At 41.5% G+C, this 22,683-nt stretch overlaps 1 protein-coding gene across 1 annotated transcript in view; it reads left to right on the top strand.

Moving 5' to 3' along the window:
- CATSPERE (catsper channel auxiliary subunit epsilon) overlaps positions 1-19,039 on the top strand; it is a 145,878-nt gene extending 126,839 nt beyond the window's left edge. The window contains exons 18-22 of the mRNA XM_059145383.1: positions 790-889; positions 6,971-7,057; positions 8,368-8,525; positions 12,359-12,412; positions 18,592-19,039. Of these exons, the coding sequence (XP_059001366.1) occupies positions 790-889; positions 6,971-7,057; positions 8,368-8,525; positions 12,359-12,412; positions 18,592-18,745 (553 nt within the window). The 3' untranslated portion in view covers positions 18,746-19,039. The remainder of the gene's footprint in view (positions 1-789; positions 890-6,970; positions 7,058-8,367; positions 8,526-12,358; positions 12,413-18,591) is intronic.
- Positions 19,040-22,683: the final 3,644 nt, after the last annotated feature.

Here is a 22,683-nt window from a genome sequence, read left to right on the forward strand (position 1 = left end):
ATACGGTCGCAAGAAAAAAAAAGATATTAATCTGAAGTAGCATCTTTTTTGCAACGCACTGAGTTTGGGGTGAGGACTCTAAGCTCAACGGGGCTTCTGTGTCCAGCGCTGGCATCCGGGGAGTGGGCACCCTGTCTGGGTAGGACTGTCTGCAAGGCTCTGCTCTGGGTCAAGGTCATGACAGGCTCTCTGGCCTGGGCTGGGTGGGACTGTGGCTCCCAGGAGCTGGTGACCCCTTCTGCTTCTCCGGACCCCACCTCAGCTCTCCCTGCTGCTGCCAATCCCCCTGGCACTGAGCCCCGTCTTCCAGCCGGGTCCCCCACACCCCCCCCCCCGGGAGTTCTGGGGCATCTCCGCTCTCATCACAGCGACCCCATGGCAGGCAGCAGTCACCCAATGAATACTTGTTGATTAAATGACCCCAGGGTCCCCTCGCGGTGCCCTCCCTCCTTCCTCAGTCATTTCTCCCTGCTCCCAGCCCACTCGGCTACCCTCGCCTCCTCAACACACAGTTCCTGTCAAAGTGAACAGCATTTACGCTTCCAACTGTGAAAAAGGCAAACATATCCTGCTTTACTCCTAGGAGGTTGATTTCGAGAGCTGAAGGAAGCCTATACAATAGGTACTGGGATGGCTCCACAGAGAAGTGACAATACTGAGGTTTTTGAGAATTAAGTCACTCCACGGGGGTTGCAGCGCTGGTCAGAGAAGCCCGTCAGACTGGAGGGCTGCAGCTCTCAAGCTCTCTCTTCTGCTCTAACGGGTTGTTGTGTCCACTGTCTCGCTCAGACACAATGGCAATGGCTACATCGAAGACGTGGAAGTGAACTTCATCGTGTGGGAAATACACGGCAGGAACGACTACAGCTTTAATAACACCATGAAGAAGGTACGGCGCCTTTGAATTGCAGTAGAGCTTAGAGCGCAGCGACACCTGCCGATCGATTTTCCATCTGTATATAAATTATGTAAGGAAAGTAGAACTGACTGCATGTGGGTAGAAAAAAAAATAGGACCTGTGTATTATATCTTGTGGCTACCGAAATTCATTTACGACAAAAGAAGCCTCGGTCATATGAAACTGACGTAAAGGGATCAGAAAAAGAAAATAATGTTTATAAGTAGGGTGACGCAATCCTAGGTGAGTGTTTTCTTTTGTCTCCACAGTGTAGTCAGTGTTTGATTATTTATGGCTCTGCCTTTGGCTCTCGCACATTCATCTGGCGGGTGCTACATTAAAGACACGCGCTCTAGGCTTCCTCTCACTTGACTTCCTTGCGTCATTTGACCCACTGACCAAGCCAAGGCTTCACTGTCCCCACACTCCTCCTCTGACTGGTCCATCTCAGCCTCCCTGCTGACAACCCTTTCCACTTTGCAAGCCATGGCAAAAAGGCCTCACCACCTCCGGCCCCCAGACTCCACTCCTGACCATCATGACCAAGCGTCTCCACAAGCAGCATATGGATTCTGGCTTTTCCCAGAAATCGCATGCTCAAAGTCAGAGATCAGACATAGCTCCTTCCCAAAGAGCTTTCTCATCGATCAGAGACCTTAATTCTCCAAGAAGGAGAACCCACCCAGGTAGCGGCCGAGAGACGAGTTCCACCTGCTACCTGCTCTGGGCTCCTGCAAGAACCATCTTTCGATGATAGGGTCAAACAAATCCATCCCACCACATTCCTCCTACACTTGTCCAGCCCCCAAAGTGTGAGTCCTTCTGGCCTACTCTGTCCTCACAATCTCATCCCTAAACTCTTCTGTCCGTCTTGCACCTGGGCCCAAGATTCCCATTACTCTCCACCTTCTCAAGCTCTTGTAATACACCTTAGGGCTAAATGACCCTAGATACTTCTTCAGGAGACATTCCTCAAAAAATATAATTTCCCCTGTTTTTCTCTCAGACCAAGGGTACTCTTGATGGGCTGTGGAATCAAACCACTCCCTAACCCACACTATCATTTCCAGATCAGTATCTCCTCACCCTAACTACAGTGTCCCTTGTTTGAGGCCCCTTCATCCAGATGGCATGGACCCCATCTCCCCCTGTCGCTGTCACATACTGAGAACTTGAATGGGTTCCCTTCTTGCCCTGAAAGCAATTACAGTTTCAGTCCTCTGAGTTTTTGCTGGGAAGAAGCTTTCTGAACAGGAAGGACCTTTTCTAGTCCCATTTGTGGCTACGTGGGCCATGTGACCGGCTCTCATGCTGTGGAATGAGCAGAAGCGAGAGGTGTCCCTTCCACGATGAGGTGCTGGAGAAGGGCTCCCATGAGCCCCCGAGCTCCCTAGCTTCCTCCATCACAGTCTATCCCAGGGACAGTTGGAGATGGAGAGATGCAAGCTGGATGAGTGGAGTCGGGTGAGGGGACTCTTCGAGGAGCCACGAGACAGAGAAGAAGCCTGATCCTCTACTGTGAGGAGCGCCACCCATAGAGACCATCCCCCCCGGGGCATCGGCACTGGACTACGTGTGAGCAGGAATTCAACTGTGATGCGTGAGGGCCCTGAGGAGTGGGGTTTGCTGCGCAACAGAGGCTGCCTCGACCAACCAATGCAGCTCCCCCCGTTATAATTACATTTCAAGGCAAACACTCCAGTCTATGGCCTCAACCCCCAATTCTCTAGCTCTGTGGGTGTTCTTCCCACTAAGCCTCTCGCCCTTGCTTTTCCTTACACTGTCTAGACATCCACCAGATAGAGCCCTCTGCCCTTTCCCGTGTTTCCTCTCCTTTTCCCATCTAACTTGAGCTCTGTGGGTCCGTCCCCCAGCCACCATCTGGCCCATATCTCCAAGTCATCTTCCCAGTGTTGTTCCTATGCGCCTGATGGCCACGTTAAACATCCATCATTCAGCCTCATCCATGCCTCTGTCTGAGCTGCCAATCACTTCTAGGAAAAAAAAAACCCGAAATTGCAGTAACTGGAATTAGGGACTCAACTATTAGGAGTGAAGCCTGAAAACAGAATTGGTCAACTGGAAGAGGGGTCAGAAGGAAATGCCCAGAACTATGCATAGGGAGGTAAGCTGATTGAAAATATAGACAAGAACATAATGGAGATTTACTGCCTAGATCTAAGGACTGGGGTCCTAGAAAGAAAAGAGAGAGTGTTGGCCAGAAGCAATATTTTCCCAAAAGGCAAAAGACACTGAAGCACAGAAAAAGTAATCTTTATCCAGAAATGTTACTGTGAACATTTTAAAATGAAAAACAAAGAGAAAATCCTTAAAGGTAGCCAAAATAAAAAAAGTTACTCTCGAGAGAGTAGCAATAAGACTTAAGGCTGATTTCTTTATAGAAATAATGCAAACCAGAAGACTTTGAACAAAAATATCTCCCCCTCCCCGGCTTTTTTAGGGGGGAAGGGCAGAGGGAGAGAGAGAATCTGAAGCAATCTCAGTGCCCAGAATGGAGCCCAACACAGGACTTGATCTCACAATGCTGGGATCATGACCTGAGCCAAGATCAAGAGTCAGTTGCTTAACCCCCTGAGCCACCCAGGTGTCCCTGAACAAAAATATCTTTAAATTACTGAAAGGAAATAAATTCCAAATCCAAAATTCTATATGCTATGAAAATAGCCCTCTAAAAATGAAAATGAACAATAGAGAATGCTTTAAAAGACACATGAAATTAGAAGAAGAAAAATTTTAAAGTGAAAAGAAATAAACAATGGGATAAAAAGGATTTAAGAAAAAAGTGACAAATACTGAAGATAGGCAGAGAAGATCCAACAGATGGGTAAATGAACGCCCTGAAAAAGAAAACCAGATGGGCGCCTGGTGGCTCAGTCGTTAAGCCTCCGCTTTCAACTCAGGTCATGATCCCGGTGTCCTGGGATCGAACCCCGCATAGGGCTCCCTGCTTAGTGGGAAACCTGCTTCTCCCTCTCATACCCCCCTTGCTTGTGTTCCCTCTCACTGTCTCTCTCTCTCTCTCTCTCTCTCTCTCTGTGTCAAATAAATAAAATCTTTTAAAAGAAGGGGGAAAAAAAGAAAACCAGAATAAAGGAACATAACTGATGCTAATCTTTCAAGAAAACATCTCTACCCCACCCCAAGCAAAAAAGTCTTGAAGCTTCATATTGAAAGAGCATAGCATATCCTCAAAATATCAGAACAGCCAACCCAAGTGGCCTTCTAGGCCAAAAAAAAAAAAAAAAAAAAAGCAATTTACATATAAGGAAAATAAAATTAAATTATAATTTTTATAGCAATGCTTTATACCAGGAAAGGAATGGAGTAAAATATTTAAGATACTCAAGGAAAATAAACACAAGCCAAGGATTTTATATTCAGCAAAACTGATGACTCTAGAAAAGGCACAAACTGCTATTAACATGTCAAACGCTCAGATGATATTGTTCCCAGGAGCCCTTCCTGAGTAACTTACTAGATCATAAATTTCAAACCACCACAATCACTAAAGAGATATAAGGACTAGAGGAAAGCATTATGTAGGATGGAGTTACTTGCAAAACTGAAGCAAAGTGAGGGTTAAACGGGAAAAAGGAGAATATACAATGGACGTATTCTCTGACAATAAAGATATAACACAACCATAAAATATGCGAGGAGAATATGAGAGCATATGCTGGGGAAAAATATAACTTTTCAGTAATTGTGATAGTGGGGGTAATATTTATATGAGTTATTCTGATCTTGTGAGGTGTGTAATGTGAGATATTCTAATAGTGTCATTCTTCAAGTGCTGTTGAAGTAAAAGCGAGGAGGTGCATAAGTAGTATAGAAGTTAGACAAAACATCCTGAATTTGAACAGGACTCAATGTAAACTCATGAGGTATTAGAAACTCATATGATCTGGATATAAATATGTAACTGTCTTGTTCAGAGAGAACGAGATAAATTTTTCCTACGCTGCCCATTAAGATCCCTAGAAACATAACTGCTCAGTACCTACATGGCTGTCTTGAAATATCATTTCCCACTAAAAGTAATTGGGGATTCTTAGATAAGTAGCCGATTCCAAGCCTGGGGGAGGAAACAAACATGATGAGTTTGGAACAGTTTGACGTACCCAATAGCAAGGAGTTATCGAAGACTGCTAGGGTCATGTCAAAAGCAATCAGAAGTCAACTTGAAGAGGTCGGCTGAAGATGGGACAATCAGAGCTTCCTTACAGATAGTTACTGCGATATTGCTCAAACCCATTAAATATGTTAAACGCATGAGTTCATAATGAATTCTTCAAAAATGTCACCTTTGGAGAATGATAGGAAATCAACTCCTTATTTTAAAAACTGGCAAATAAAGAGAAAGACACCAATATTTATCCTACCGTCCCCAAATGAACTATACCAGTGAGTAAAGAAATAGTAGAAAAGGGAAACACCTCTTTATAGCATGTTTCTAGTTGACAAATGGAAAAAAAAAATAAAGAAAGAATATCACCATTTTAAGACCAAATCATAGAGGTTACTATAAACAAATTTATATTAACAAATTTTGACAACAAAGAAATGGATAAAACAGACAGTTGCCTTGGAAAACACAATTTACCAAAGTTCCTTATATTCTAAGAAAGAAAGAGACATTTCTAATCCCAAAATAGACATCTCTAATCCCAAATGCCTTTCCTGACAAAGTCAACCAAACATCAAAAGAAAATTTTCCTTCAGTTTTCTAAAAACTCTCCAGAATATTAGGGTGGAGAAAGTACTTCCCAGTTCATTTTGTGAATCCAGGAGGGCCTGATGGGGACCTTAAAAGAAACGGGCATTACGAGCCGATCACACCATGACCACAGACACAAAGCACCTAACCAAAACACTAGCAAATCAAACTCAGCAGTGTTTCTAAAAATCACACATCCAGACAAGTTTTGTTTATCTCCTAACTGGAGAGTTGGAATATCACTTGAAAATCAAAGAAATCTACTCTAGTGACGGAATACAGAATGGGCATGGGTTATTATAATAGTTGAAAAGTCATTTAATTAAAAAATATTCATAAATAACATTATTTTTAGAATAAATCTTGGAATTCTCAGGGTCATGAGTTTAAGCCCCACATTGGGCATGGAGCCTACTTAAAAAAAAAAAAAATGAATAACCCAAAAATAAATCTTGGAAAATTCTAAGTATATGGTAACTACCTTAACCTAATAAAATGTAAGTACAAAAAAAAAAGAAAAACATCTTACCAGGGCACCTGTGCGGCTCAGTTGGTTAAGCATCTGCCTTCAGCTCAGGCCATGATCTCAGGCATGACCTGAGCCAAAGGCAGACGTTTAACCACCTGAGCCACCCAGGTGCCCCTAAATAAAAATTCTTAAAAAAAAAAAAAAAAGAAAGAAAGAAAAGAAAACATCTTGGTGGTGAAAATTTGAAAGCTTTCTCTCTGAAGTCAGGAGTAAAACAAGTTTCATCACTTTCTATACAACATTGTTCCTGATCTCTGTAATAAGGCAAATAAACTAACAATAAAAGTATAAGGACTGGAGAGGAAGCAAGAAGACTGTCATATTCACAAATAACATGACTTCAGCGAAACACTCAAAATTAGTGACTTTAAGAAGTTCTTTTGTGCAAGGTCAATACACAAACTTCAGCTGTTCCCCGGTATAGCAACAAACATTTAAATAAGGAAAAGAATTAAATATAAATTGTTCAATGACATTAAATATACGAAATACGAATAAATTTATAAAAAAACATATGTGTGTACAATTTTGAATACATTGTTATTTCAACTCTAATTAATGTACAGTGCCCTACTCTCAGGTGTACAATTCAGTGACTCGGCACTTCCACACCACACCTGGGGCTCATCACAAGTGCCGTCCTTCACCCCCGTCACCGACCTAATCCGTCCACCCACCCACCTCCATTCCGGCAACCATCAGGTTGTCCTCCGTAGTTAAGAGTCTCTTTCTAGGTTTGTCTCTCTCCTCTTTTCTCCTTCCCTCATTTGCTGCTTAAATTCCTGTATGTACGATTTTTTGACAGAGTGGTTGTTTAAATGAAGCCCAGACGTGGAAGTCAATGACGAAGCTTAACCAGAACCTTCCACTTGAAGAAGCCTGGGGACCTGAGGTACGGAAAATAACCCAGCAAATTTTATTTATAATAACTAATTTGGCATTTCAGGATTAACCAAAGTTTGATGGAAATATTTTGGATTTAAATTTGTTTTTGCAAATCAAATCCAACTTTTCTATTGGGTTAATATTATGATTTCAGTAATGTATCATCTTAATTTCTGTTTAATATTCCATGGCTCCTGTGTTACTAACATTTTTTTTCTTTTTTTTTTCTTTTTTTTTGCTGAAAATCTGTGTTTGTAGATTTATTAAATGACTGACAAACATGCTGAAGCATTGAGAGTGAGTCTTTCTAAAGAACACCTGAACTATCAATTCTTGTACAACTGAAAGATCATGGGGTGCCTGGGTGGCTCCGTCTGTTAGGCGTCTGCCTTCAGCTCAGGTCATGATCCCAGGGTCCTGGGATGGAGCCCCACATCAGGCTCTCTGCTCAGTGGAGAACCTATTTCTCCCTCTCCTTCTACATTCCCTCTCCCATGCTGTCTCACTGTCTCACTCTCGCTCTTACCTCAAATAAATAAAATCTTTAAACAAAACAAAAACAACTGAAATATCATGTCTGAATGCCAACTATCAGTCCTATACTGCTTTCAATTTTTTTCAATCACACTTTCTTGAATTGAAATTAGTTTAAGTTATTTGGAGCACCAAATCATATCTCATAAATAAAAGTGACCAATATGGTGCCTGGGTCCATAAAAATCTAAACCTTACAATGGGAATGTTACTTTGCTTCTACATCAGAATCTATTCATGTCAAGACAGATACATACAAATGATTGTATTATCCTCTGCAGTCGCAGCTCCAAACATTCCACTTTCCATCCACCATGTCCTATCCTTCCAGCACCATAACGCTAGAACCTTTACTCTAACAATCCTTCAACCTCAAAATGACCCAACCACCCTTACCCTGACCCCAGGTTCTTTTCTTGCTCTTCCTGCTGCTTAAATTCCATGGTCAATAATTTTATCACTCTATTAATGTGAACCCTCAATTCCTTCCTTCCTCTCACTTCTTTAGACTTGTGTGGCTAAATCGCAACCCTAGTTAGATCCCAACTATCTGCCTTGGCAGCCGACCCTGGTCCAAGGAATACGTACCCACGCGGATTTGTTTCACCTTCATTTCATGATTAAAACAGTCCTGCAATACTGCCCAACAAACATAAGTGTATTTCTCCAGTTCATTCCCATTTCCCCCCTAGCTATTGCATACTTTCTCCTCTCCCCTATAATCTCCAACACCTCGTCCCCTAGAGAAGGACCTTAAGGTTTTTATCTTTGTTTCCTATTCAGAACTATAAACACTGTTTTTCTTATGCTATTGGAAAACCAGGAGACTTAAATCAACCATATGAGATAATCAACAAGTCTAACTATAACCATTTAATTTGGCCTGAGGACCATTCTGGAATGTATGTGTTTCGCGTGAAGATCCTGGATCCAAACTATAGGTGAATATAAATGTTTTATTTTAATAGTTTTATCATTTGTTTAAAGGGATAATGATGCGGTTGAATACAATTTCTACTTTACAAAGGCCAATAAATGAATTACACTAAAACATGGCAACATCACAGAAGGCAAGAGAGAAGACCATAGCTAGAAGGAAAAATAAAAATGCCATAGAGTCTGGGGTCACCACTACAAGAGGAGTTTCACCAAATGCTAACTCAAAAAGTTATGTATACCCTCATGTTGATAACAGCATTATTTACAATAGCCAAGACATGGGAGCAACCTAAGTGTCCATTAATGACTGAGTGATAAAGAGAACATGGTATATATAAATATAGAATGAAGCATTATTCAGATATAAATAAAGAAGGAAATCCTCTACCTCAAGAAAGAAGAAAAATCTCAACTCAAAAAAAAAAAAAAAAAAACCCTCAATTTTACACCTCATAGAACTAGAAAAAGAACAAAGCCCAGAGCTAGTAAAAGGAAGGAAATCACAAATTAGAGAGGAAATAAATCAAATAGAGACTAAAAAGATGGTAGGAAAGATCAAGTAGACTAAGAGTTGGTTTTTAAAAAGATAAATAAAATAGACAAAATTTTAGCTAACCTCAACAAGAAAAAAAAGAGAGAGAGAACTCAAATAAATCAGAAATGAAAGAGAAGTTACAACTGATACCAAAGAAATATATAGGCTCATAAGAGACTACTATGAACAATCATACACCAACAAATTAGACAACCTAGAAAAGAATGGGTAAATTCTTAGAAACGTACAACTTACCAAGACTGAATCATGAAAAAATGGAAAATGTGATCAGACTGATGACTAGTAAGGAGAGTGAATCAATAAGAAAAAAAACTCTCAACTAACAGAAGTCCAAGACCAGATGGCTTTACTGGTAAATTCTACCAAACATTTAAAGAAAAATATCTATTCTTCTCAAACTCTTCCAAAAAATATAAGAGGAAGGAAAATTTATAAACTCATTCTGTGAGGACAACTTTACTACTACCAAAGCCAGACAAGGATACCACAAGAAAAGAACATTACAAGTCAATATCCTTGATGAACATACATAAAAATATCCTCAATGAAATATTAGCTAACTGAATTCAACAATAATTAAAAGGGATCATATACAATGATAGAGTGGAATTTATTCTAGGGATGCAAGGATGATTTGACATCTGCAAATGTGATATGCCACATTAACAAAATGAAGGATCAAAATTGTATGATCATCTCAGTAGATCCAGGAAAGCATTTGACAAAGTGCAACATTCATTTATTATAAAAATTCTCAACAAAGTAGGTGTAGTAGGAACATACCTCAACATAATAAAGGCCACATAGGACAAACCCACAGCTAACATCATACTCAGTGGTGAAAAGCTGAAAGTCTAAGATCAGGAACAAAGATGAGAAACAAAGGTGCCCACTTTTATTTTTATTCCACATAGAGTTGGAAGTCCTATCCAGAGCAATTGTAGAAGATTCCAATGAATGGAAAGATATTCAGTGTTGGAAGAACAAATACTGTTAAAATGTCCATATTACCCAAAGCAATCTACAGATTCAATGCAATCTCTATCAAAATTCCAATGGCATTCTTCACAGAACAAGAACAACCCTAACATTTGTATGGAATGACAAAAAAAACAAAAACAAAAACAAATAGCCAAAGCCATTTTGAGAAAGAAGAACAAAGCGAGAGACATCACACTCCCTTACTTCAAATTATATTACGAAGTTTTGGTTATCAAAGCAATATGGCCCCACCATAAAAATAGACACATAAATCAATGGAACAGAATAGAGGGGCCAAAAATAAACCTACGCATATGTAGTCAATTTATTACAAAGGAGCCAAGAATATATAATGGGGAAAAGACAACCTCTTTAGTAAGTGGTATTGGGAAAACTAGACAGCCACACACAAAAAATGAAACTAGACCACTATCTCACAGCATACGCAAAAATTAACTCAAAATGGATTAAAGACTTGAATGTAAGACCCTATGCCATCAGGCTCCTGGAAGAAAACATAGATAGTAAGTTCCTTAATTTCAGTCTTGGCCATGATTTGTTTGGACTTGACACCAAAAGCAAAGGCACCTAGAGTGAGAATAAACAAGTGAGACTACATCGCATGAAAAAGCTTCTGCACAGCCAAGGAAACCATCAACAAATTGAAAAGGCAACCTGTGGAAATCACACATCCAATAAGGGGTTACTATACAAAATATACAAAGAACTCATACAATACAATACAAAAACAAACAATCCGATTAAAAAATAGACTGAAGATCTGAATAGACATTTTTCCAAGACAGACAGATGGCCAATGGGTATCTGAAACGGTACTCGACATCACTCATCATCAGGGAAATGAAAGTCAAAAACTCAGTGAGATATCCCCTCACACCTGTTAGAAGGGCCAGTCTCAAAAAGACAAGAGATAACAAGTGTTGGCAAGGATGTGGAAAAAAGGAAATCCTGCACACTCTTGGTGGGAATGGAAAGTAGCACAGCCACTATGGAAAACATTACGGAGTTTTCTCAAAAAGCTAAAAATAGAATACCGGACAATCTAATGATTCCTCCCCTAAGTATTTATCCAAGAAAGTGAAAACCCTAACTTGAAAAGATGTGCCCTCCTGCTCACTGTGGCATTATCTACAGTAGCCAAGACATGGAAATAATACATGTGTCCGTCAATGGATGAATGGATAAAGAAAATGTGATAGAGGATAGATAGATAATGATAGAGTAGATATATAGATATATTCCTAGATACATGTCTATTTCTATATATATAATGGAATATTATTAAGCTATAAAAAAGGAAAGAAATCTTGCCATTTGCTACAACATGGATGGACCCTGAAGGCATTATTCTAGAGTCTACTGTGGTTTAAATCCTACTCTTGCCACTGGTAGATATGTCATCTTAAGCGAATCACTTAGTCTCTGCACTTCTTTATTTGTAAAATGAGTCTGTAACACTGATCTTAGAGTATTCTGAGGATTAAATGAATGTACCCGGGTAAAAATCCCTAATTTTGCTCAGTCAAGGTAATTTCCTTTCTTCTCTTTTCTCCCACATGAAGATGGGTGAAATGCTATCATGAATGTTTATTTGGCTCTGTCCAGTCTCATTCCAAGCAGTCTGCCGAATCGTGAGAGATAGTAACTTTAGAAATAATCACACAGTGCCCTGTATCAAGCTTTGAACATCCTTAGCTTCCTGAGTCAGCCTACATCAGGTGAACGTCACAGGCTCTTTGGGCAGAAAAACCTGAATTCAAATCCCAGCTCTGCTGACAACCGCAAACTTTTGCAAGTAGCTTAACCTGCCTGAGCCTCTGTTTCTTTCCAAAAGAAATGGTTGCTATGAGGATTAGGCAGATAACTCATGCAGGGCATCTGGTCCACCGCCTGGTACCCAGCAAATGCCCGTTTAGTATTCATTCTCAACAAGTACTAATGCTCAGTAAAACATTATGACTATTATTAACATTATGCTTATGGTCACCTTGGGACCCACTATCAAAACGATGTCAAGATGTTAGGAGGGCGGTGAGGGTGCACTGACAAGCTGAGAGAAATCGTGCCGCAAGCAGCCCGAGTCACACGTTTGGAAAAATCACCACAGCTGTGATGTAAACGCATCCCTTATCTCCATTCCTTCACTTGAGGAAGTGACACCTTCATGAAGATTATCTATGAGTCAATCATTACCATAAAGATTTGGAGGGAGGCTTTTCATATAACTAATTTATATGCATGTAATTTAATCATTAATATTATTTGTCTCATTTACAGTTTCTGCAACCTAACAGCTATATTTGCGATAGAGACCTTCGGAATGATTCCCAGGTAATGCCTTCTGCCTAATCAGGCTCTAGCGAGGGAAGCTGTAAAAGACAGGGGTGGCAGCCAGGACAGGAAAAGCACATCCCCCCCCCCCATTCCCCTGGGACCCTACTACTTCTGCCTCTTACGTTGACATCCTCAAATTGTATGTATCAGTTATCCCAGGGACACAGCAGGAAGGAATTTCGGAGAATTGTTGCTGCAGCTGGGGTCCCATTTTGTCCCACCCCCTCAGCAGCCCCGGTTTTCCCATCAAACACGTCCTTGAACCCCACCTAAAGGACAGATCATGGGCTGCGGCCGGGGGGCTAGAAGGAGACGGTGGCTGGTTGAGTCAGCCCTCACCCACCCCTCACCCACGGGCCTTACCACTCTGATGTAACCAGACACAGGTAGAAAGGCACATTCCCGGACTCCAGTCTCCTTGGAGAGCAAAGTCTTAATGCTAACACCGGGATCGTACATGGCTTTGCTTCTCTGTCCTGGGCCTGGTTTTTTTGCTTTCATTCTTTTGTAAAATGTTAACCAAAAATGGAAGACAAACAATGAAGTTACTCCTGGCCCTACTCTAAATATTACTGACTTCTTGATGTTCTGTGCCAATGGAAGATTAATAGTGTAAATAACCCACAAATGAGATAAGCCACCCATTGTTTCTAAGTGACTTCGGGAAACATCTATGGCCTTTGGCAGTGACTTCTCTTCCTCATTAGGTTGTTATGTTTAGATGAATATTAAGAACATATGTGCACCCAAGTACCCACTGTCAGAAGGGGGCACTCGTGAGTTGGCGAGGAGAGACAATGGGGAAGGAGGAGTTCACCTCTTGGCTCACCTCCCTGGAGCTGGATTCCAGCAGCCCGGGTAACGGTGGTGCAGCCCGAGGTCAGCCCTAGGTTAGTGTCTGCAGCTTAGTCTCTGATACACCTGAGCCCCGGAAGTGGGAGCAGAGGCAGAGCAGAGGCCAGCGGGTAAGAAAGACTTTCTCGAACATTGGCTGGAGATCAGACTGTAGGAGGCAAAGATCTTGGCACTTACTTGTCTTCTGGAGGATTCAACCACTTCCCCCAATTTTCCACTGCGTCCTTTGGAGTTGTTACTTTTAGACAGCAAACTCCCCTAAATCCTCAACTGTCCTCTGAGCTCCCCCTCTACGTCCCTCCCCCGCCCAGGACCACCGCTTCACCTTCAGCCCTCTAGAGTGATGGCTGTTTACTTTCCAAAGACCCCCCACCAGGTGCCTCAGGGCGCCATTACCACTTCCAGACCATTATCTATCCTGGGTCTTCTAAAACAAAACAAACAAGCAAAAACCCTTTTTTAAACACATACCCTTTTTTTTTCTTACTATTTCCTTACATTTCCAAGTGTATTACTTCAATAACACCTGCTGCTATTCCCTTACCCACTCTGGGATTTGTGCCCCCACAAATCTGGCAGGCCCCCAACTACCTGCTTTTTCTGATTACACCTGAGCAGTCAAGGATTGGTGAAGAAAGTTACACAACAGGACAGATTAATCACCAACTTCATACAGGTCACCCAACACCACCTGAGAATCTTAGTACCTTTCTCTGTTCAACCAGTATCTCCACTCGCGGTAACTACCTCTGACCTCATCGAATCCGCTTCCTCCTTAGACCATCCTTCCTTAACAAACATCAGATGAGCTTGTTTCCACCATTACATAGAACTTAGAAGACCGCAGGCAGGGACACGCCTGATTCCTGATTCCTGGTTCCAAACACACCTACCAACACCTATGTCCATTCTCTCCTTTTTCCGTACTGTTCAAATTAAAGACTTTTAATTCCTCCCCTTTAAGTATCATTCTTCCACAGGTCCTTTAAAACCTCTTACTTTCCACTTTCTAAGGAAACTTCCAAATCGATTATTTTCTTCTCTCTTTTATATGTTCCACTTTCCCCTCAACTAGATCCTCCCCATAGGCTTTTAATCACCCTCAAGTTCTTAATTTAAATGTAAGTAAAACCTCAAACTCTTTCCCCCTCCAGCTGCCATTCTCTCTCCCCCATCCTTGTCAAAGGCTTGTCTACAGAGTCTCCTTTTCCCTATGTTCTATCCCCATTTCTCCTAAACCACCCAATCTGCTTTCTGTCTAATTACTCCACCAATGCCTCTCCAGGTTGGTTTTTGAATTAAAGAACCACCTTTCCCAGTCTTGAAGGACTGGTCTCAGGTAGGAGATGAACCTTATTCTTTAGCCTGGCCCTAACTGTTTGTTGTGTATCAAATCTTTGATTGTCCAAGATGCCTTCTTAGTTCCCAAGACCTGTCAGTGCCCCAAAGAAGAAGACCTCCATCAGCACCTAGATGCAGGCTGGTTGCAAGCTGGACCCTCAGGCAGCAGCTTTTCAAGAATGCAAGTAGGGCTCTTTCGTGGAAAGACTGGGAGCTGGACATTTTAGTCCACTGTCTGTGTGCTGAGAGGTGCGAGGGGGGATGTAGCCACTGCAAGTCCTCTGGACCCCTTTTGTCTGCTATAACCCTGTGGGTCTCATAGACATAAGCCCAGGGTTTCCTAAACTCCTATAGCCATGCTTTCTCAAGTAAAGAGAGCCTTGACCCCCTTTACCGGCCGTAACTGATTTCCCTCAGGGCTCAGCCCTGGTCTTTTGAGCTTCTCCCTTTGGCAAGATCATCCATACTCATGGCTTCAGTAAGCATCTATGTACACATGACTTCCTAATCATAACTCTGGTCCATCCAGAGCCATGCGTCCCACCGTCTATTAACCTCTTCTCTGAAGTGGCTCACAGACTGGTCAAACTGGACATGCCCCAAAATGATCTCATGATCTTATCACCCACTCCCTTGCCCCATTATTTGTCCCCCTCTAGAAGGGATCCAACTGGGTAATTGTATAGAGTTGTCATTGTGCAGCTCCAAGAGAATCCATTCGCATGGGCTATAATATGCCTTCTAGAGATGAACAGTGTGGCAACCCTGTTTTCCAGAGTTCCTTCTTTTGGGAAAGAGCACATTAAAATGTACAAGCCAGATACCTATGAGTCAAAAATGAAAATAAGAACCCCCCCCAAAAAAGACCAAAAAAACCTAGAGTTGTGTTCATTTCTCTGTTTCCCCCAGCCGATCCAGTCACTAGCTCCCATTCATTTAATCTCCTGAATTGCCCTCAAATGAATCTACTTCTTACCAACCCCATCACCACCACTTTAATCCAAGCTACCGTTGTCTCAGATGGGAAATACCACAATAGACACCTGACAGATCTAATCTCCCCTCATTCATTTCTATTTTCTTCTGGTTCATTTTCTTCACTGAAGCCAAAGTGATCTTCTCAAATGCTGTTTTATAACTTGAAACACTTACGTTTCTTTCCTTAAAATGGAACTCCTCAACATGGCATACAAGACCTTCAATGAATCAGGCTACCGCCTACTTCTCTAATCTGGACTTGCAGTCTATTCCTCTCATCATCTTTGCTCTAGACCCACCAACCTTTCAGTCCCCAACCCTCACCATATTCTGTCCCATAGCAGGAACTTTGCACATTCTGTTTCTTCTATGTGGCAACTCTTCCTTCCCCTCTTTGTCTACTTAACCTCACCAACTGCATTTCCATTTAATTCTTCAAATTTTAGGATAATTATCTTTTCCCCCCTGGAGGCACTTCTTGACCCTATCACCAGGTTAAATCTGGCAATAGTAAGCCTTCATTGCATTGTATATCTACTTAGTTCTTTTTTTTTTTTTTAATTTTTTATTTTTTATAAACATATATTTTTTATATACATATATTTTTATCCCCAGGTCTGTGAATCCCCAGGTTTACACACTTCACAGCACTCACCAAATCACATACCCTCCCCAATGTCCATAATCCCACCCCCTTCTCCCCAACCCCCTCCCCCCGGCAACCCTCAGTTTGTTTTGTGAGATTAAGAGTCATTTATGGTTTGTCTCCCTCCCAATCCCATCTTGTTTCATTTATTCTTCTACCCACTTAAGCCTCCATGTTGCATCACCACTTCCTCATATCAGGGAGATCATATGATAGTTGTCTTTCTCTGCTTGACTTATTTCGCTAAGCATGATACGCTCTAGTTCCATCCACGTTGTTGCAAATGGCAAGATTTCATTTCTTTTGATGGCTGCATAGTATTCCATTGTGTATATATACCACATCTTCTTGATCCATTCATCTGTTGATGGACATCTAGGTTCTTTCCATAGTTTGGCTATTGTGGACATTGCTGCTATAAACATTCGGGTGCATGTGTCCCTTTGGATCACTACATTTGTATCTTTAGGGTAAATACCCAATAGTGCAATTGCTGGGTCATAGGGCAGTTCTATTTTCAACATTTTGAGGAACCTCCATGCTGTTTTCCAGAGTGGCTGCACCAGCTTGCATTCCCACCAACAGTGTAGGAGGGTTCCCCTTTCTCCGCATCCTCGCCAGCATCTGTCATTTCCTGACTTGTTGATTTTAGCCATTCTGACTGGTGTGAGGTGATATCTCATTGTGGTTTTGATTTGTATTTCCCTGATGCCGAGTGATATGGAGCACTTTTTCATGTGTCTGTTCGCCATCTGGATGTCTTCTTTGCAGAAATGTCTGTTCATGTCTTCTGCCCATTTCTTGATTGGATTATTTGTTCTTTGGGTGTTGAGTTTGCTAAGTTCTTAGTATAAAATTGGTGATAAGAACTACTTAGTTCTTATCACAAGTGCAATTTTATATTTCTCTTCTCATTATTGATTAACAATAATGTCTCCACTAAAATGTAAGCTCTCTAAGGAGATGGGGACCATGTCTGTTATTACTTATCATTGTCTTTCCAGGCACTACCCCAATACCTGGCTCATATCAGATGATTTGTTGAGTTAATAATTAACTTCCAAGAATGAAACCATTCACGGGAGCCAGATTAAGCTTGTATCCACATAGGAGGAAGGTCAGAGTAAGAGGACTAGGACCCAGGGAAACCATAACACTGCAAATAAATAATTAAGGCCTAAAAAGGAACCAAAAACTGAAGTCAGATACCAGGGCAGGACACCAAAGAGAAAGTAGCACAGCATTTGGCCCAAGTGGTAAATCCACTCTGGTGGGAGGCAGCCATGCAGAGTCCCAGGTGAAGGGAGAGATGTCTGGCACCCACCTGAAAGTAGCATCTAGTAAGTGGTGTACACATATGCACACGCACGCGTACACACAAACACACACACAAACACACACACACACACACACCTGATTGACCCTCTGGTGCCACCAGTCAATATGCCCCACAGTAAACCAGCTGTGTTTACATGCCCTTGCTAAAGTGTTCTTCCTTGTGAATTTCCTCCATCAGTGAATGGTGACAACATCCTCAGTCACCTCATGCCAACACCTGGGAGACATCCTTTACTCTCAAACCCCACATCTCAACAATCTCCAAGATCAATTCAGTCTAACTTCCAAATCTGTCTTAGATCTATCTGCTTCTCTCCACTTCCTCAGCCACTAATTAAGTCCCTCAACACACTTGCATTATTAAAAACCTCAAAACTGGGGTTTCTCCCTCCGCACTCATACTTCCCCATTCATCCGTTCTGCCTTCTATGTTCAGAATCATCCTTCCCAAATCCACACCCTGTAGTTTCATAAAAGCTGTCTCTCTCCTAACCACCAGTCATTCCTCATCTCTACGACTCTGCCTACCACCTGAGCTCTTATCATACTGAACTAGTTTTAGTTCCAGAATATCTGGGTGACTTTCAGGTTTCCCCATGCCTCCACAACTTTGCCTAGCCATCTCCCTCAGCCTAAAACTCTATGCCCACCTGTTTCTTCAACTACTTCCAGGCATTTTTATCTAGAGAACCCATTCTAAGGCTCCAAGTCCTACTCCTATCCAGCTAACTCCGCTAATCAGTTCAAAGTTCTCCTCCACTGGAAGTCCTTCCTTAATGTCTGGCCCCCATGAATTTTACATTTCTTTCTCTCACTCTATTAATCACACTGTCTATTCTCCTCCATAGCCAACCTCTAACACTAAGGCAAACATCCTGAGGGTAGATAAGATGTCTTATTAATCTTTGTTTTCTGTCAGTGGCATAGGAACTAGCCGTTCAAAGATTGTTTGACTACATAAATTAAGAACCAAAATGAGTGATGACTTCTATTGACTTTTTTTTTTCTCTTATTTCAGTCCAAGTGGCTACCTGGTTGCTGCTTTCCTCTTTATCCTGATGCTGCTGTTCTCCAGTATTCTGGTGTTGAGCTACTTCCATTACATGAGGATTTATACACAATACCTTTATGAGCCAATTAAAAGATATGATAAAAAACAAAAGGATAATTAGGAAAAATGAAAGTTTGTTTAGTATGGATATATATATGTATATATGTAGAGAGCATATATATATATATACACATATTACAAGTGTGTGTGTGATTAAGAAATGCTAAAGATAAGCACATAGTAGGTATAAACAAATTCAAGCTCTAAAAAATGTCCTTAAATTACCCCAAGACAAACATTCTTATATCTACTATGTGTTATTAATTTTAAGGTGTTTGCCCTTACCTTAAGGTTCTCCATATACTCTTATGTGACTTTTTAAAAAAATAAAATAAAACTAAATTTGCCTATTAAAATCCTTCCTAAGAATGAAAGTAAATTTTTGGAAGTGTGTAAATATGTCAAATACTTTTTTTTTTTTAGCTTGGGGGAGGGGCAGAAGGAGGGGGAAAGAGGAAGCAGACTCCTCGCTGAGAGCCGAGCCTAACTTAGGGCTAAATCTCACAGACCTAAGATCATTACCTGAGCCGAAATGAAGAGTTGGACGCTTAACCGACTGAGCCACCCAGGAGCCCCTCAAATATTTATTTGCGTAAAACTTTTCATATGAAATCTCATATGGCTGTAGTTTATGTCTAAAAGTCTTCATGTGTCCTAGATAATCTCTCTTAAATGTATTTCAGAAGTTTTTCTAGCGGTAGATTCACACATGCAGTGTACAGCTTATGATATTGAGAATGAGAAGCTGCTGCTCTAAGTTTTAATTTTTTTAGAATATGATTTTCATGTTCAGCATAAGCTTAATTTACCCAAATGTTACCACAGCTTTCAAACAATTAGTGTTTGTAATAGAGTTCAACTAGAGAAGCAGAACTTGTGGGAAGGGTGTGTGTGTGTGTGTGTGTGCGCACATGCGCGTGCATGTGTGTAAAGAGATTTACAAGAACTGGCTTGTGTGACTGTGGAAGCTAGCTAAACAAGTCTGAAATCTACAGCACAGACATCAAGAATAGAAGATCACAACAGATAAAATGAGCAAGATGGAACTCCACGGGCACAGATCAAAGCTGCTGTCCGTAATTAGAATTTCTTATTTTACCAAAATCAAGAACAAGACAGGAATACCTGCTATTCATCACTGTTTTGTAAGTTCTGACATTACAAGAGGAAAACAAAATGAAATGACCATTATAAATACTGTGGGAAAGGAGATTTAAAAAATCCTCTCTTTCAATAACAAGATAATATGCCTAGGAAACCCAAAATTAGTTACAAGAATTATTAGGTTAAGATAACCGGATTTGCTCAATATGAGATAGATATTTAAAAATTAATACCTTTTCTAGGCGTCTGCCTTCCACTCAAGTCATGATCTCAGGATCCTGGTCAAGTCCAGTGGGCTCCCTGTTCAGCAGGAAGTCTGCTCTGCCCGCGAGCACGCACTCTCTCTCTCAAATAAATAAACAAACAAACAAAATACCTATTTTCTCTATAATGTTATATAACAGCAAGAGAAAAAATAAGTAGTTTACTCATTGTAATGACAAATTATACAGAATTTAATTTAATATAAAAGGTGTATGACATACATGAAAACAATCTTCAAAATCTTTATTGAAGGAGGTGAGACAAAATCTGATAAAAATAATTAATAGGGAAAAAAAGAAGCAAAACTACCCAATAGAAATGAGAGCAAAGAATATAGTCACTTTACAGTGGGGTATACCCACATAGCCAATAAACATATTTAAAGCAACTATTTTTTAGTGTTTACTATGCTCTAATAACTTAACCTAACCCTCTTTAACAAGGCCTCGAGATGGGGGTGTTATTTCCCAATACAGAGATGAGGAGACTGGCACAAAAAGGTAAGTCATGTTTATAAGGTCCCGCAGCTGATAAGAATGGAGCTAGAATTCACATTCGGGCATGCGGAGTCCAGATGCGGGGCTCATGCCCCCAGGATGCTGGAGCTGGCCAGCCGTTGGGAAGATACAAACCAAAGTAACAGTGAGGCTTGCATTCCTCACCTGAGGGCACAAACTCGGAAAGGTTAATACTCTTGGGAAAGAAGGAGGGTCCGGGATGGAAAGGAAATTGCCTTAAAAAAAAAAAAAAATGATTATTTGAGAAAGTGCGGGGGGTGGGGGGCAGGGCAGAAGGGGAGGGAGAGAGAATCCCCAGTCGACTCCGTGTTAATGGTGGAGCCTAATGTGGGGCTGATTCCACGACCCTGAGATCATGACCTGAACCCAACCAAGAGCCAGACACTCAACCAATGGAGCCACCCAGGTGCTCCAGGAAGGAAATTTTCTTGCACTTCAGAAGGAAAACGAATTATTTCAACTTTTTTGGAAAGCAATCCGGTAAGATCTATTAAAAATATACATGCTCTCGGACCCAGAAATTCCACTCTTAGGGATCTATTTATGGGATGAGATGGGATGGGGAGGACCTATATGTATATATAAATGCTGTATCATTGGTTGTTATGACAAAACTCTACCAAAAAAAAAAAAAAATGCTTATCAATAGGTGAAGAGTTGAGTAAATGATTGTACATTGGCCCTACAGATCAATCTGTAGCATTTGATTTAAAAGATTTTTCACAAGGTTTTGTTCAATGAAAAGAGCAAGCCACAGAGAAGTATTTACAGCACAAGCTTATCGTACAAACCAAAGAAAAGCCCTGTGCATGAGAGCGTGCGGAAAGATGCATATCATTTCACTGACATTGTGTGCATGCGCACGCGTGTGTCACCGTGGGACGGGGAGTGGGGATGTGTGCAGAGGCGAAGTGATGAACCGAACCCTTAAAACTGTGAAGAGGGTAACAAAACATGAACGGCACGAGAAATTTGCTCCTAATTGCAGGCACCCAATTTAAAATGACCTAATTCCAGGTGGTATTTTCTTTCTTGCTATTGTCTCCTGCCACATTGAACTTACACTATTTTTCTGAAAGATTTTATCCTATTTGAGAGACAGCACGAGAGAGAGAGCCCAAGCAGAGGAAGCAGCAGGCAGAAGAAGCAGGCTCCCCACTGAGCAGGGAGCCCAACGCAATGCGGGACTCAATCCCAGGACCCTGGGCATCTGATGAGTCTCCCAACCCGCCACAATTTCCTATTTCCTTTCATTTGAGTCCCTCCTCTAATAAAAATCACTGCGCAGCTAATCCCACATTGGTGACCGTTTCTCAGGGGACCTGGAGTAACGCAGTGGTGATGGTGACACGAGTGGCCTGAGGAAACGGAGTCAGAGGGTGTTTGAGACTCATCCAGCGCCCAGCAGGCAGACACAGCACCATCCTGACGGGTATGCGGCGCCCCCCCCCCCCCCCCCCCGGGAGTTTCTGGCTCAAGCTGGTGGTTCAGTTGCTAAAGTGGCTGGTAGTGAGCTGGGGAAGTGTCCCAGGGGAGGGGAGTGCTAGCGGGTGCAGTAAATGCAGCAAGCGTCTGAAAAACATAGGCTGACAAAGACAGCAAAGTCTGTGAGTTACTGCTAAGTTACGTGGCTTTTCTTAAGATTATATTTATTTGAGAGAGAGTGAGCAAGAGAATGAGCAGGAGGACAGGGGCTGGGGGCAGAGAGAGAGGGAAAAACTCCCCACTGAGCAAGGAGCCTGATGCCGGGCTCTATTCCTGGACTCTGGGATCCTGATCTGAGCCCAAAGCAGACGCTTCATGACTGAGCCACCCAGGCGCCCTAAATTATGTGTTTTTTAAATCGAAATATAATTGACGTGTAATATTGTATGATTGTATAAATGTTAGATGTACAATGTGTTATTCTGATCCATTTATATGCTGCAGTAGGGTTACCTTTATGACATTAGCTAACACCTCAGTCATGTCACATAATTATCGTCTCACTTTTTTGCGATGGCAACAATTAAGATCTGATCTCTCAGCAACTGTGGAGTTTATAACGCGGGATCATTGCCTATAATGGTGATGCTGTGCAATAGCTCTCCAGGGCTCATCTCCTAGCCCCTAC

Source organism: Mustela lutreola, chromosome 14 (genome assembly GCF_030435805.1).
Source record: "Mustela lutreola isolate mMusLut2 chromosome 14, mMusLut2.pri, whole genome shotgun sequence".
NCBI classification, from domain to species: domain Eukaryota; kingdom Metazoa; phylum Chordata; class Mammalia; order Carnivora; family Mustelidae; genus Mustela; species Mustela lutreola.